General features: G+C 39.6%; 2 protein-coding genes across 5 annotated transcripts in view; both read left to right on the forward strand.

Moving 5' to 3' along the window:
• The first annotated feature begins 514 nt into the window (after nt 1-514).
• Nucleotides 515-8,694, forward strand: nod2 (nucleotide-binding oligomerization domain containing 2). Of its 3 annotated transcripts, none has more exons than XM_034220789.1 (11): nt 515-1,185; nt 1,388-1,925; nt 3,401-3,527; nt 4,394-6,170; nt 6,766-6,849; nt 6,928-7,011; nt 7,114-7,197; nt 7,279-7,362; nt 7,970-8,053; nt 8,185-8,268; nt 8,535-8,694. In XM_034220789.1, the coding sequence occupies exons 2-11, from the start codon at nt 1,440-1,442 to the stop codon at nt 8,605-8,607; spliced, it is 2,967 nt and encodes a 988-aa protein (XP_034076680.1). In that variant the 5' UTR covers nt 515-1,185; nt 1,388-1,439; the 3' UTR covers nt 8,608-8,694. The 3 variants fall into 3 exon arrangements, 2 of the variants coding, with proteins under 2 accessions (XP_034076680.1, XP_034076681.1); XM_034220790.1 differs by having other exon boundaries at nt 7,279-7,351; nt 8,535-8,666; XR_004569427.1 differs by lacking the exons at nt 6,766-6,849; nt 7,279-7,362; nt 7,970-8,053; nt 8,185-8,268; nt 8,535-8,694 and having other exon boundaries at nt 7,114-7,164.
• A 919-nt stretch (nt 8,695-9,613) lies between these two features.
• cylda (cylindromatosis (turban tumor syndrome), a) overlaps nt 9,614-12,890 on the forward strand; it is a 48,347-nt gene continuing 45,070 nt past the window's right edge. For both annotated transcript variants that reach the window (XM_034220814.1, XM_034220815.1), the window contains exons 1-2: nt 9,614-9,957; nt 11,187-11,722. In XM_034220814.1, the coding sequence (XP_034076705.1) occupies nt 11,231-11,722 (492 nt within the window). In that variant the 5' untranslated portion in view covers nt 9,614-9,957; nt 11,187-11,230. The remainder of the gene's footprint in view (nt 9,958-11,186; nt 11,723-12,890) is intronic.

Here is a 12,890-nt window from a genome sequence, read left to right on the forward strand (position 1 = left end):
CTAATTATCATACAAAAATGTCAGAAATAATTGTTTCTGCCAGAACCAGAGAAGAGTTAAATGTATTTTTGTAACTAATTAACTGATAAGATACAAGTAGAGTTTAAAATATTTCTACAGATATAATTTCATATACTTTTATCAGATAATAATGTAATAATTTATTCAATTCTGGTCTTAATTCAAAATCTTAACAAAGGACACATTTAGAACTTAGTTATAGTGAATTATCAAAGACATTATATTTCTATTAGTGTTTTATTTCCACATGTGAACATACAAGAAGGGCAATCTCCATAGGGACACATCCAGTCCAATAAATCAAAGAGATGTTGCTCGTTTGAAGCCAAAACCTCATGCAAGAGGATGTGAAAATATCATCAAATCTCACCGGTGTTTGAAATACATTTAATGCAGTACTGTACACACTTCAGGTACTTGTATTTTCACTATATGCTACAGTACTTTATACTTTACTTCACTACATTTTTGGAGCAAATGTTGTCCTTTTTAATTCACTACATATATTGTATAGCTTTAGTTACCAGCTACTTTGCACAACATATGAATCAAGTAATACATAATCACATATTATAAGGTAGGTTATACCTCTTCTTATATAGGTAATTACATCCAATCCATTTATCTGACGGCTTTATCATGGATATTTTACAGATTCAAATTATTGGCTAAAAATAAATATGAATTTAAAAACTATGATGATTTGTTATAGGTTAAGATATTTAGCAGCAGTAGATAAAGTGAATACAATTACCTTTACCAGTGGTTTTTACACATTAATGGATCCTTATACAAACAGTACTTTAATATTTATGATTCTGAAATGGTCAATACTGCATAATAAGTGCTTTCACTTTTGGTACCGTAACTATATATTGATGCCAAAACTGCTGTACTTATATAGTATAGTTTTATTTCTAATGCAGGATTTTTTTTTAATGTAGTGTTACTAATTCTGTTGAAGTAAAATATCTTCTTTAACCTCTGCATCTCAGGAACTGTGTTGACGGTTTTTTAAATTTCCTGGCAAGATTTATTTTCCATTTTACAGAAGGGACTCACTTGCAGAAATAGTTTCATTTTCAGCTTGGAATGAGGAAGAAGCTCTGCCCAAAATACAGATGGAGGGGAAGAAAGAAAGCTCTCTGTTGTGAAGACTCTTGCGTGAGTTGTAATATAACAATGTCTAATGTTGCTAGTTACTGTGTGTTGCATGTTTTTTCAACTAGTTTTTATCATCTAACAAAATCAGTGTGTATGAATGTTAATGAGAACAAACCAATCCCAGGCTGTCTTATTCACACTCGTGATGACTAGTAGCAGCATGATGACATGTGGGCGTGTGCTTTTCCATGTTGTGATACAGGAAGCAGTTCACAATAGATGTCATTGAGTATGGACGCTGACATGCAAAAAGCATGTTTGTCCAGGAGCTTGTGCTGAGACAACGCACAGAGATCCTGAATGCACTGTGCAGCAGCGGGTCAGCAGAACATCTGGAGCAGGTGTTGGACATACTGCTGTCTCAAGGGGAACTCACATGGGAGGACTACCAGAACATACAGGTCTCAGGTAGGGCGCTGCACTGCAATGCCAGAAAGCTGCTGGATCTGGTTTACATAAAGGGAGAGGACACATGTGGACTCTTCTTTGCTGCTTTTAAAAGAGTCCTGCCTGATGCAAAAGGAGTTGGCACCTCATCTTCAGGATGCTCTTCCACTCTGGAGGAAAAAGAAGAACACCAGAGCACGTGTACTGAGACTCTTCTGACTCAAAGACCGAGCCTGGTAGAAAAGCTTCGAGGATGCATTGATGGTGCTTTAGAAGATCTTGTCACATCTGGACACTTCACTTCAGCAGACTGCTGTGAAGTGCAGCTTCCTATCCACACACCCTGTCAGCAGGTACATTGTGTACATATTTTTAAACTGTTGCCTTGGAAACTTCCTGTTTTTTTTTGTGTGTACCTGTTCAATTGTCTGGATTTGGGGGGGAAGTAGTTAGATCTTTGACTTTACTGGCAAAAACCTAGAAATACTTTATAGAAAATATCCTGTTTTTAAAATATTTCCATAAGAAGAAAAGTTATAGTATCAACATATACGTAAAGTAAATTTGGCATGGCCCATTTTAGTATAATATGCATCATAATTATAGCTGCATTAATGTGTGTTGCAGCTTGTGCATTTCACACAGGGATCAATTAAATGAATATTCACTGATAACATCTAAATCTGAATCTTCAAAGTAACTTAGGTTATCAAATAAATCTAGTAAAAGTATAAAGTGGCATCAAATGGAAAAAGTTTTCAATGGCAAAGCGGGACGTTATAAAGGAACTGAATCTGTCTGGTGACGGTGGGTAAAGTCTGAGATGCTTTTTAGATGTACATGTTCAAGAAAACTAACACAAATGTTGAACACTTCCCTTAATGTTTTACTTGTATAACTTATGGATCTCTGCTACAGTTTCTAAAAACAAAAATATCGCAAGGTACAATACTTTAGAAACTTTGGACGTTCAAACGCATCATTAATCCCTACCTGACGTTTTCAGGTAAAATGGGAGAGTCCCATATCTTCGAGTTACTGTATTGGGAAAACATGTCAACATGGTACAACCAGTTTTGCTGTTATGCCCTTGTTTTTTTAGCTGCACTCTTCAAGATGCCACATGGCTTACATTGTAAAGAGGTCTTTAAAATGTTTCTCAGACAAATCAAAATGATGGCTTATTGTGAAGGACATTAAGAAATGCAATCATATGTTTGGTTGTTCATTTTTAAACATGGAAAAGCATTTTTTGTCCCAGATATCCTGATGTCACCCAACTGCTCAGCAATGCAGTCTTATGCTTAGAGTATACAGTAGGCTATGTTATAGGCTACTTTAATGAAATGCCTTTGTGCTCATTATACAGTAGGTAATAGTTTAATTTTCAAGCGATTAATTCCACTCTCATGTCATTAAATATTAAGCAAACACAAGCAACCTGTTAGCTTAGCATAGGAAAGTGGGAAAACAGCAAACATAGTTATTGACAAATGTAACCATAAACTTACCAGCAATAGCACCAGGGAATGTGTCTTTTTACGCACAGATATTGTATGTAAATTAGTGAATGAGGTGCCATCTTGTACCTTTGAACTGCCCCAAGCTAGCTGTTTCGCCCTGTTTGCAGTCTTTATGCTAAGCTAAGCTGTCTGTCTGCTTGTGCTAGCTTTACACTTAGCTTAGCTTACATAGTTGCTAACATAGCTGAGATTTCAACCTTTTTATCGAACAACTCAGTAAGCTGATAGGCTACTTGTTTTCCCCGCCAAATTGTTAAAGTATTATTTTATCAATGAATCTGATATACCACTCATATGTCATGCAGGCGAGGCGTTTGCTGGACCATGTCAGATCAAAAGGAGAATCTGCAGCAAAGGTTGTACTACAGTTCATTCAGCACAAACAGGAACCTGTATCTCCACTGAGCCAGGAGAAATTGACTCCTCCCAAAGGTATGTCATTGTTATAATCATGCTGAAAACTGTTATACCTAAAGGAAAGCTTGTAGTTTTAGTTGTATACTCAGACAAACAAACTAACACACTAAACACAAAGATAACGCCCTTGGTCATTTTCAAGTACCATTATTTTCCCTTTCTCATATTACCAATATTTGAAACTAATGGAATAAATGTTTTGGGGCCATTTAGTAGTAAGGGTTAGTTTAGTTATCATGGTATTTAGTTTTGTAGCTTGTAAATGTTTCTTTAGAATACAAATGTACTCTCCCAAATTCTTAAAGTGTGAGTAAAATATATTTAAAATACTTTTTATTAAGTGTGAGGGCCCCTAATCTCAAGTCTGGTTTTCCCCTTTTAAACAACTCAATGCTTTCTTATGATTGAACACTAACTTTGTGAATAAACTGAATGTAATTATATATTTAAAGATTACTGTAAAAGGAGATTCCATGCGAGCTAAATATAGCAGATGTGCGTCCCTGTTCTTGAGGGGGATTTGTAAGAAATCTACAAAATATACAGAGGTCTTTTAAATATAGGGAAGTGGTCAAAGTTCCCAAAATAGAACCGGGTTGAAAAATAACTCTTTAGCACAATACAAGTTAGCATTTAACACTAGACACAGATATACAGACCTGTTAAACATACACAAATAATAATAACAATGATGAAATGAAACATGAGAATGATTATACTGTACAAACAGTGCCAAATAGATCATCAACAATATTATTGACTTACAAATTATATATAAACAAATGATCTAGCTAATTACACATCCGAAAAGAAAGAAAACCTTATCATTTTGCAATGCCTTATATACTTAATTTATGTTATGTGTGTGCTTTCTGTCACAGAGGTGTTAAAGTATCAGAAGAAGCTCAGCAGCTCAATCTCCGCTCAGTCCTGCTTCCTCAGTACTTATGGAGGGACCAGCCACATGTCTCTGGACGACATCTACACTGACGGCCAGCTGGAACTCGCTCATAACTGCGTGGATGTCAATGGACCTTTGGGCCTGGAGGACATAGTGGGTGCAGTGGGTACAGTGAACAAGGAGGCGGACACGGTGTTGGTGTCGGGGGAAGCGGGCGGAGGAAAGAGCACTTTACTCCAGAGGCTGCACCTGCTTTGGGCTCGGGGGGCAGCGCTGCAGGACTTCCTCCTTCTGTTCCCGTTCAGCTGTCGCAGGTTGAACTCCGAGCAAAGGGAACTCTCTCTACAGGAGCTACTGTTTCAGCACTGCTGCTGGCCGGACAGACAGCAGGAGGAGATCTTCCAGTTCATCCTGGACCACCCACATCTCATCCTCTTCACCTTCGATGGCCTGGATGAGCTGAAGCAGAGCTTTTCAGATGAGCACAGGCTCTGCTGCCCCACCCAGCGGGCTCCTGTTCACATCCTACTCTTCAACTTAATCCAGGGTTCCCTAATGAAGGGTGTGAGGAAAGTGGTGACCAGTCGCCCAGAGGCGGTGGGCCCTTTGTTCAAGAAACATCTCTGCAAAGAGGTCCTCCTCAAAGGCTTTTCCCCAAGTGGGATTGACTGTTTTGTGAGGAAGCATCACAGCGACGCCCATGTGGCTGCTAAGGTTTTGGAGTCCTTGCGGACAAACACTGCGTTACTCGGACTGTGTCATAGTCCAGTCCTGTGCTGGATCGTCTCACAGTGCCATAAAGAGTTGTTAGGCTGCGGAGAGGGCAGCCTACAAACAATCACAGACGTTTACCTAATGATCCTGCAGCACTTTTTCCAGCACCAAAGCTCCCTGAAGAACACTACAGGGCTATGTTGGCTTCAGCAGCATCTGCAAACTGTGTTGCATCTTGGGAAGCTTGCCTTTGATGGGATAGGAGCAACCTGTTACATCTTCTCAGGCACAGACTTGGAGACATGTGGTGTGACTGAGAAGGACATCTGCATGGGTTTTCTCATGCAGAGTAAAGATATATCCACCCACGCTGAAGGTTATGAATTCCTTCACTTGACTATGCAATGTTTCTTTGCAGCTTTGTACATCGTGTTGTCGGATAACACTGACCGCTCAACTATCCCTAAGCTCTTTGAGACGCAGAAAATTAAGGAGGCAGGTCAGAGCAGCAGATGCTTCATCGCCTGCTTGCCTTCTACTGACCAACCACAGCGGCCTTCAGGGGGGGAAACTACAGCCGCTGAAACGCCAAATCGGCAAATCACAGCCACCTTTGTGTCTGGACTTTTGTCACAGCGCCATCGAAACCTGTGGCTCCACTGCTGCCCCAGCGCTGTGATGGAGAAGAGGGTCAGACAGGTGGTGAAATGCTTATCCAAAGGCATGCAGAAACACTTTAAGTCCATCCCTCAGCCCGTAGAGGGGGAGAAGAAGAGCATGCATGCAATGCCAGGCTTCGTCTGGCTTATCAAATGCATCTATGAGATGCAGGAGGACAGGGTTGCTAAAGACGCCATGAGTAAGCTGGAGGTGGACCACCTGAAACTGACCTACTGTAACATCGGTCCTGTAGAGTGCACGGCTCTAGCCTATGTGCTGCAGCATTTAAGGAATCCTGTCGGCCTGCAGCTGGACAACAACTCTGTGGGCGACGTTGGAGTGGAGCAGCTCCTCCCCTGCATGCACATCTGCAATTCCCTATAGTGAGTATGACAAGTTAAAATGTGCCCTTCAATCTGTACATTTTTGTGAACAAAGCTTCCACAAAAGCATTATTTAAAGGAAAGAATACATCTCATGTTCAAGTGAAATGATGGAAAGTCACTACGTACATTTACTCAAGATCTTATACTCCTATTTCATGCTACTATATAATTCAACTCCACTAAATCTCAGAAGAAAATAATGTACATTTTTATGCCCACACATAGATTTAACACATTGAGTTAGTAGTTTTTTTGTAGAATCATATATTAATACAATATTAAGTTAATTATTCAGTGTGCAATATAACTAGTAAGAAATAAACCTCATCTCTACCAGCCGCAATATTAAATTAACATAATCGTTATTGCATCAAATATGATATCCTAATTGAATATTGTTTTTTTTATTTGACCGTTCAGAATACTTAGCACTTTTACTTTAGGTTAGTGCCAAAACATTTTAACTTTCAATTTGAATGCAGGACTTGTGGTATTTCGACAAGATGGTATTACTACATTTACTTAAGTTACGATAAATATCGAAATACTTCTTCCACCACTGCTCAAGTTTCCTTTATACTTCAATTTTCAGCCTCAGAAATAATAACATCACAGACGAGGGGATCCGCAAACTACTTGCTAAAACTATCCAGTGTGAACACTTCAAGAAAATTGCGTAAGTGATGTCAAGATGATCAGGAAATCACAAGTGATGTTTAACAATAACATTTCATGACCATTTGTATGTCTGTAGGCTCTTCAACAACAATCTAACGGATGCATGCACACAGCACTTTTCTCGCCTTCTGAAGATAAAGCAGAACTTTGTTTCTCTGAGGTCAGCGCATACACTAACTGTGACACTAAATGTAACGTAATACCACATACAGTACATTTACTGTAAAATGAATGGAAAATGAACTTCTCTATTTTCTTCCAGGCTAGGCAACAATAATCTAACAGAAAAAGGAGCAAAGCAGTTGGCAGAGGGACTGAAATGCAACCACTCACTGGAGTATTTAGGGTAAAAGTCCTCCTGAACAAGTGAATGCATCTCATTGGTGGGATATTTCTATAAACGTACCTACAATCCTTATATCCCCAGACTATGGGGCAACAAGATAGGAGATGCAGGAGCAGAAGCCCTTGCCACTGCCCTAGAGAACAGCAAAACCTTGGTGTGGCTCAGGTAACATTTGCTTTGAGTAACGCTACGTTTGGTTCATTTAAAGGGGTAGTTTGGATGGTTTGATATGGAGTGGTATAAGGCACCTATCCAGAGTGTATAATCTACAATAGGTGATGTTCAGAAACGAAAAGGAGTAATAACACAAAAGCAGAGCAATGTACTTTTGTTTAAGCAGCCACATAAAACAAAATTCCATTATCAACGATCCATGATCTTGCTCTATTTAAAGCAACCAAACTCCAGTGACAACAGCAACAATTTGACTTCGCAGAACACAGAAGTTGCTGGTCTAACGCTGACTTCATCGATAAGTGACTTTGTGTTATTCTGTGACAATAGAGTCTTATTCTGGACCACCAAATTCACTCAATAACAAGGCAGCGGTAGACCAGTAACCCTCATGTTCTGCAAGGTATATTTTTTGTTAATGGAGTCTGGCGGCTTTAAAGTAGCACAGATAACGGCTCTATTCCCTTTTGGAAAGGGCTGTCTAACAGCAAGTTACAAGTCGGAAAATATTTCAAATATAGCATGTTTTAAGCAGTACCTGTTCCTGCAGCTGTGGACTACTTTATCTGATTATAACTCTAATTTAATGTAATGACAGCTTGGTAGACAATGGAGTGGGGAGTGCCGGAGCATGTGCCCTCTCCAACATCATCAAGAACTGTACGTCACTGGAAGACCTGTGGTAAGTGTTGGAGACAAGTTATACTTGTATTGAAAACACAATGAAATTTGTATCCACACATTATTAATTTTGTCATTAGTACTGTAGTATTTACATTGCTCCACCCTTTCTCCACCCTCCTGTTTCAAAAGGTTGACAGAGAACCACATAACCAGATCAGGAGTGGAAAGTCTGATTCAAGCGATGCAACACAACACCCATGTGAAATCAGTGTGGTGCGTAATGTTTATTCTGTGGCTTAAGTCATGCATGCCTGGTGGTTGTTTACATTCCGGATTAAGGCTAAGGCATAGGCTACTGGTTCTGCTTGTTTCCTTGTAAAGAAAACATGTGGCTGTTGATACTAAATCCTACTTGGCTCAACGTTTGATATTTAGATTTTAAGCTTCATTTCCATTTCCAAACTGGTTGTGCCTTTGCACTGGATGTGCAACTGGCTGTTTCATTTATCGATTTGTGTCCCTTTGTATTTACTCTGCAGGTTGAGAAACAATGACCTCAGTTTGGAGGAAGTAGAGGAGATGAAACAACGGGAGTCAAGACTTATCTTCTGATTTTGTATAAAGTTAGACAATAGCTGTTTGTATTGCATTAAGATTGTGTTGTTATTTATTATATGAAATATTTTATGTAAAGATGTGAAGAGCAAAATGTGTTAGCTCTTGTGTATCTTGGTTAGTTTTTCTAAATACACAAAATATTTAAATCAACAACTGTGTCTTGTTTTGTCTTTTTTAGGTTTAGGTTGGAAGGTACAATTTTATCCTATTTTACGTTATACTTTACCTCAATATGTGATGTTTGTTATATTGCACTACATTTATGGCCTGGCAGCTTGCTTTCAACCAAAACATGTGATGATCTCAACAGTAAAGGAGTGGTCAATTAGTTCTGCTACATGAATGCATCACTAATAATAATAATACAATATGTAACCTAGTATAAAATGATGTATAATACTATTTAAGTAAATGTATTACAGTAAATACTTAAATGTTTAATTTTCAGTTAACAATTTAATCATGTAAAATACTGCAATATTTCAAATGGAACACATATATAAACGCAAATGAACTTTACATTAAATACATTATATTACAAGTTATACATTAAGTATTTTAAGCACAATCTCACAGTTTTAATAATGTATAATGTGTTTGCTTGTCTTAATATATAGTACATGTTTTAAGGGATAAAAGTATTCATGTATTGAGTTGAACAGTAAAAAAGTTGATTAGTAGAACATTCATTATTATCGAAGAAAAATCCACAAATATCTTGCCATCATTTACGCGTATTTCCAGAGCACATGGACATAGTTTCAGTATGTGAAGTATATACGGCACAGCTTAACGACATGTACACATTTTAAACAATGGAACAAAAAGGAAGCACAGTAATTACTTCTTCCACCACTGACAGCATCCTCTGCCCTGAAATCTACAGTTCAACCTAACTACGTGTGCTGCCATTCATGGGAAAACCCCAGAGGGTGGGACTTGATTACACAAACACAATGAACAGCCAATCAGCGCTTGAGAATGAAACGATTGACCAATGTCCGTTGGGGAGAGCATGGCGTTTGTGAGGTCGTCTTCTGTAAATAATATATCTCATTTCTGTAGCGATACACTGTATTTATTCAACCTATTTCCCATGGAGAGTAGATTTACCTAAATGCTGAAATCTCACTGTAGAGGGTGACAGTTTTCTGCCAGCATGTTTTCTGTTTATCAGCTCGCTATGCTAACTTTAGCCTGATATTTAGCTTCTCAGGACGCTAGCCATTCAGCTAATCAGAGGTTATTACGGGAGCTTGTTTTCAGAAACCTGTATCTAAATAAGATGGATATTTGAAATGGCATGTCATCTGTAGCTTCGTGCTGAACTGACGCACAGCAAAGGTAAGATTTCCATGTCGTTTTTATTGAAAGTAAATGAGTATTTGGTGCATTTTATCCTACGTTAGCTACTTCCCTCTCTTAAAGGGCCTTTGAGTGACAGCTTCTGCCTGGTGATGACACACTGCTGGTTGTCAGGGAAAATGATCCTAAAACATTTGAATAAACATGTTGTCATCTCAATAAACACGGTAAATACATGTCTAATCATGTCAGGGTTAGCTAGCCCATATCAGGTTGAAATTACTTTCAGTTTTCTACCTGTGTGGCACTGTGCTGTGTAATTGCATCAATATTAACATGTAATTGCATCAAAGTTAACATATATTGAAAACAGCAGTATAATAATTGAATTAGTTAGTTAGCATTGTTCGAACAAAGGACGGATGTAGTTTGCTCTTTCTTGACTGTGTCTTGTGGTACATCATCATATCTGAGGTGTCATCAGGGGAAATCCAATTGTCTGGTATTTGAGGTAGAGTTGGTTGTGACTTGTGAGCAAATGTCAACCGTGTGCTCACTATTTTTAGGGCAATCAAATCAGTAGATGTGAGTAATGTCACAACAGGGCTTGCTAAGAAAAGCAGGTGTGACTGGGCAGTAGAGATCACCATGAGATGTTAGATTTCTCATCACAAACCACAACAACCAATCAGATTACTGAAAGAATAAGCTCTATGGAAAATTGGAAGTTACTTTTATATATTAAGATATCTGATGGCGTTATGGTAGTATAATTGATTCACAAGTTATCATGATATGTGTACAAGTCTCACCCTTTCATGTCTGTACTCACCATTCATCATTATCAGGTTGTGATACAAATATTTCCTTCATTAATCAAACCATTAGTAGTTTATTTCAGCATGGCTTGTTAACTATACATTCCAATGAATACAATATGATAAGATATCACTTAATTGTCAGGTTTTTTATCACAGCTGCTCCATATATATGCAATACTAACACTGAAAATGTTACATTGAACATTACAATCACAGACAATATGTTCAAAACCCTTTCAAGTACATTTAATATGGGAATGAACTCAGTATTTAATTTTATAATTGACAGTTATTGAATCATGGAGCCCTCTATCTCAGATTTAACGATAACAATTTGTATCGTTTGTTTTGGAATAAAATGTGCATGAGGAATGTGGGCTGAGGAATAATGTATCTTAAGTCATCAAACAAACTAATAAATAAATGTTCCTCTCATAATTTCCGCAGGTCAAGCTTGCCTTGATGTTGGACCTCCTGCCTAGCATGCAGCCATGAGCTCTGCCCTGTGGAGCCAGGAGAAGCCCAGCGGGGGCTTCAGGGAGGACTGGCGCTTCTACATGGTCATCAAGGAGTGTACGGTGGAGAAGACCCCCCAGAAGATCCTGAGGATCCCCCGGGGCAGCCTCGGTCAGGCCTGCCAGGAGCGCAACAGCCTGGGGAGAACGCTGCCTCCAAACAAGGGCAAGAAGAGTCTCCGCATCCTGGACCAGACCAACGTGGTGCTGAGCCTGGACGAGCGGGACGTCCTGGAGCTGGACGAGAAGCTGGCAGAGCTGCTGTTCCCCATCACAAACTGCGAGGAGCGCTACGCCCTGCTCTGCAACAAGTCCCGGCTGGAGCGAGTGCGTGATATTGACTGTGGGTCCAAGGTGAGGGTCCAGCTGCGCTCGGGGGACGAACCTCTGCCCGGGGTGGTCCGCTTCAAAGGCTCGCTGCTGCCCGACAGAGCGCTCTCTGGAATCTGGTTCGGAGTAGAGCTGCTGGTGAGAACTTGTGTCTTTTATTAAGAAGTAGACCAGGGTGTTTTGTGTTTCAAGGTTTCAATCAAAGTTTATTTATATCGCCCAATGTCAAAAATGTTACATTGGTCTCAGGGGACTGTACAGTTTGTACAGAATATGAATACGGATGCGACACCCTCTGACCCTCACAAAACTTCCAAACAAACCCCACATGTAATGGGGTAAAAGTGGAAGAGACCTCTCGTGCAGTGACAATATATATATAACATCATATTAGAGGCATTGTTTAAGTTGCATAGAAACAATTGGAAAATATCCCTCTGTAAATCTTGATTATTGAAACTGATCACTGTTCCTCTTAAAATGACATGAAACTAGCCAAAAACCAACAAGTTAATTATTTTCAACTTGTGCTTTGTGCAGCTTTATGTGTACAGACGTGGAACAAAAGCAGCATTACAACCAAACACTTCTGCGGCGCTGAGTTAAGAGTTTTTAATGTCGGGAGACTAATCGTGTCAAAGCAGCTGACGGCCCGTCCACACTACAGCTTCGACAGCTTCAAAAACGGTTTCCAACGCGTCTGCCCATTCACTTTGAATGGGGTGACTTCCCTTTTCGCCGAACTGCATTGTGGGAAGCAGAGCGGAGCTTTCCTGGCGTTTCAGGCTGCAAAAGTTGAGCAATGTTCAACTTTTGAAGCTTGTGAATCTTTCGGTGGAAGCGTCAGCCAATCAAATCATATGCCAGTACAAGCTCTAGCCAATCAAACCGCTGCTTGTGTGTGAGGGGCGGGAGATTCATGTGATTGGTTGTTGGTCGAGCTTCAGACACGCCCAGCTCCAAGCTTTTTTTGAAGCTGTAGTGTGGACGGGCCGTGAAGGATCATATTGATCACCGTTAACCCAGTGAAGACACAGATTGCTGTCTTACTGTCTCCGATACTAATGAAGGAGGAGCTGGGGGATTATACTGGGCCCACACTTCCTATATGATGTCTAATGATTAAAGCTGCATCAGACACATAGTCCTGCAAGTAAAACACACTATGCTGTCTTTATGAGTAACACACGTGCAACCATGTGTTCTGACCATAGCCTTCACTTGGAAAAGCGATCAGGGCAATTGCAATGCGATAAAGAGTTTGTACTTCTGTACCTAATAAATAAGAAGTATGTGATCTTGTGAG

The sequence above is a fragment of the Gymnodraco acuticeps genome, unplaced genomic scaffold (assembly GCF_902827175.1).
Source record: "Gymnodraco acuticeps unplaced genomic scaffold, fGymAcu1.1, whole genome shotgun sequence".
Taxonomy (NCBI): Eukaryota; Metazoa; Chordata; class Actinopteri; order Perciformes; family Bathydraconidae; genus Gymnodraco; species Gymnodraco acuticeps.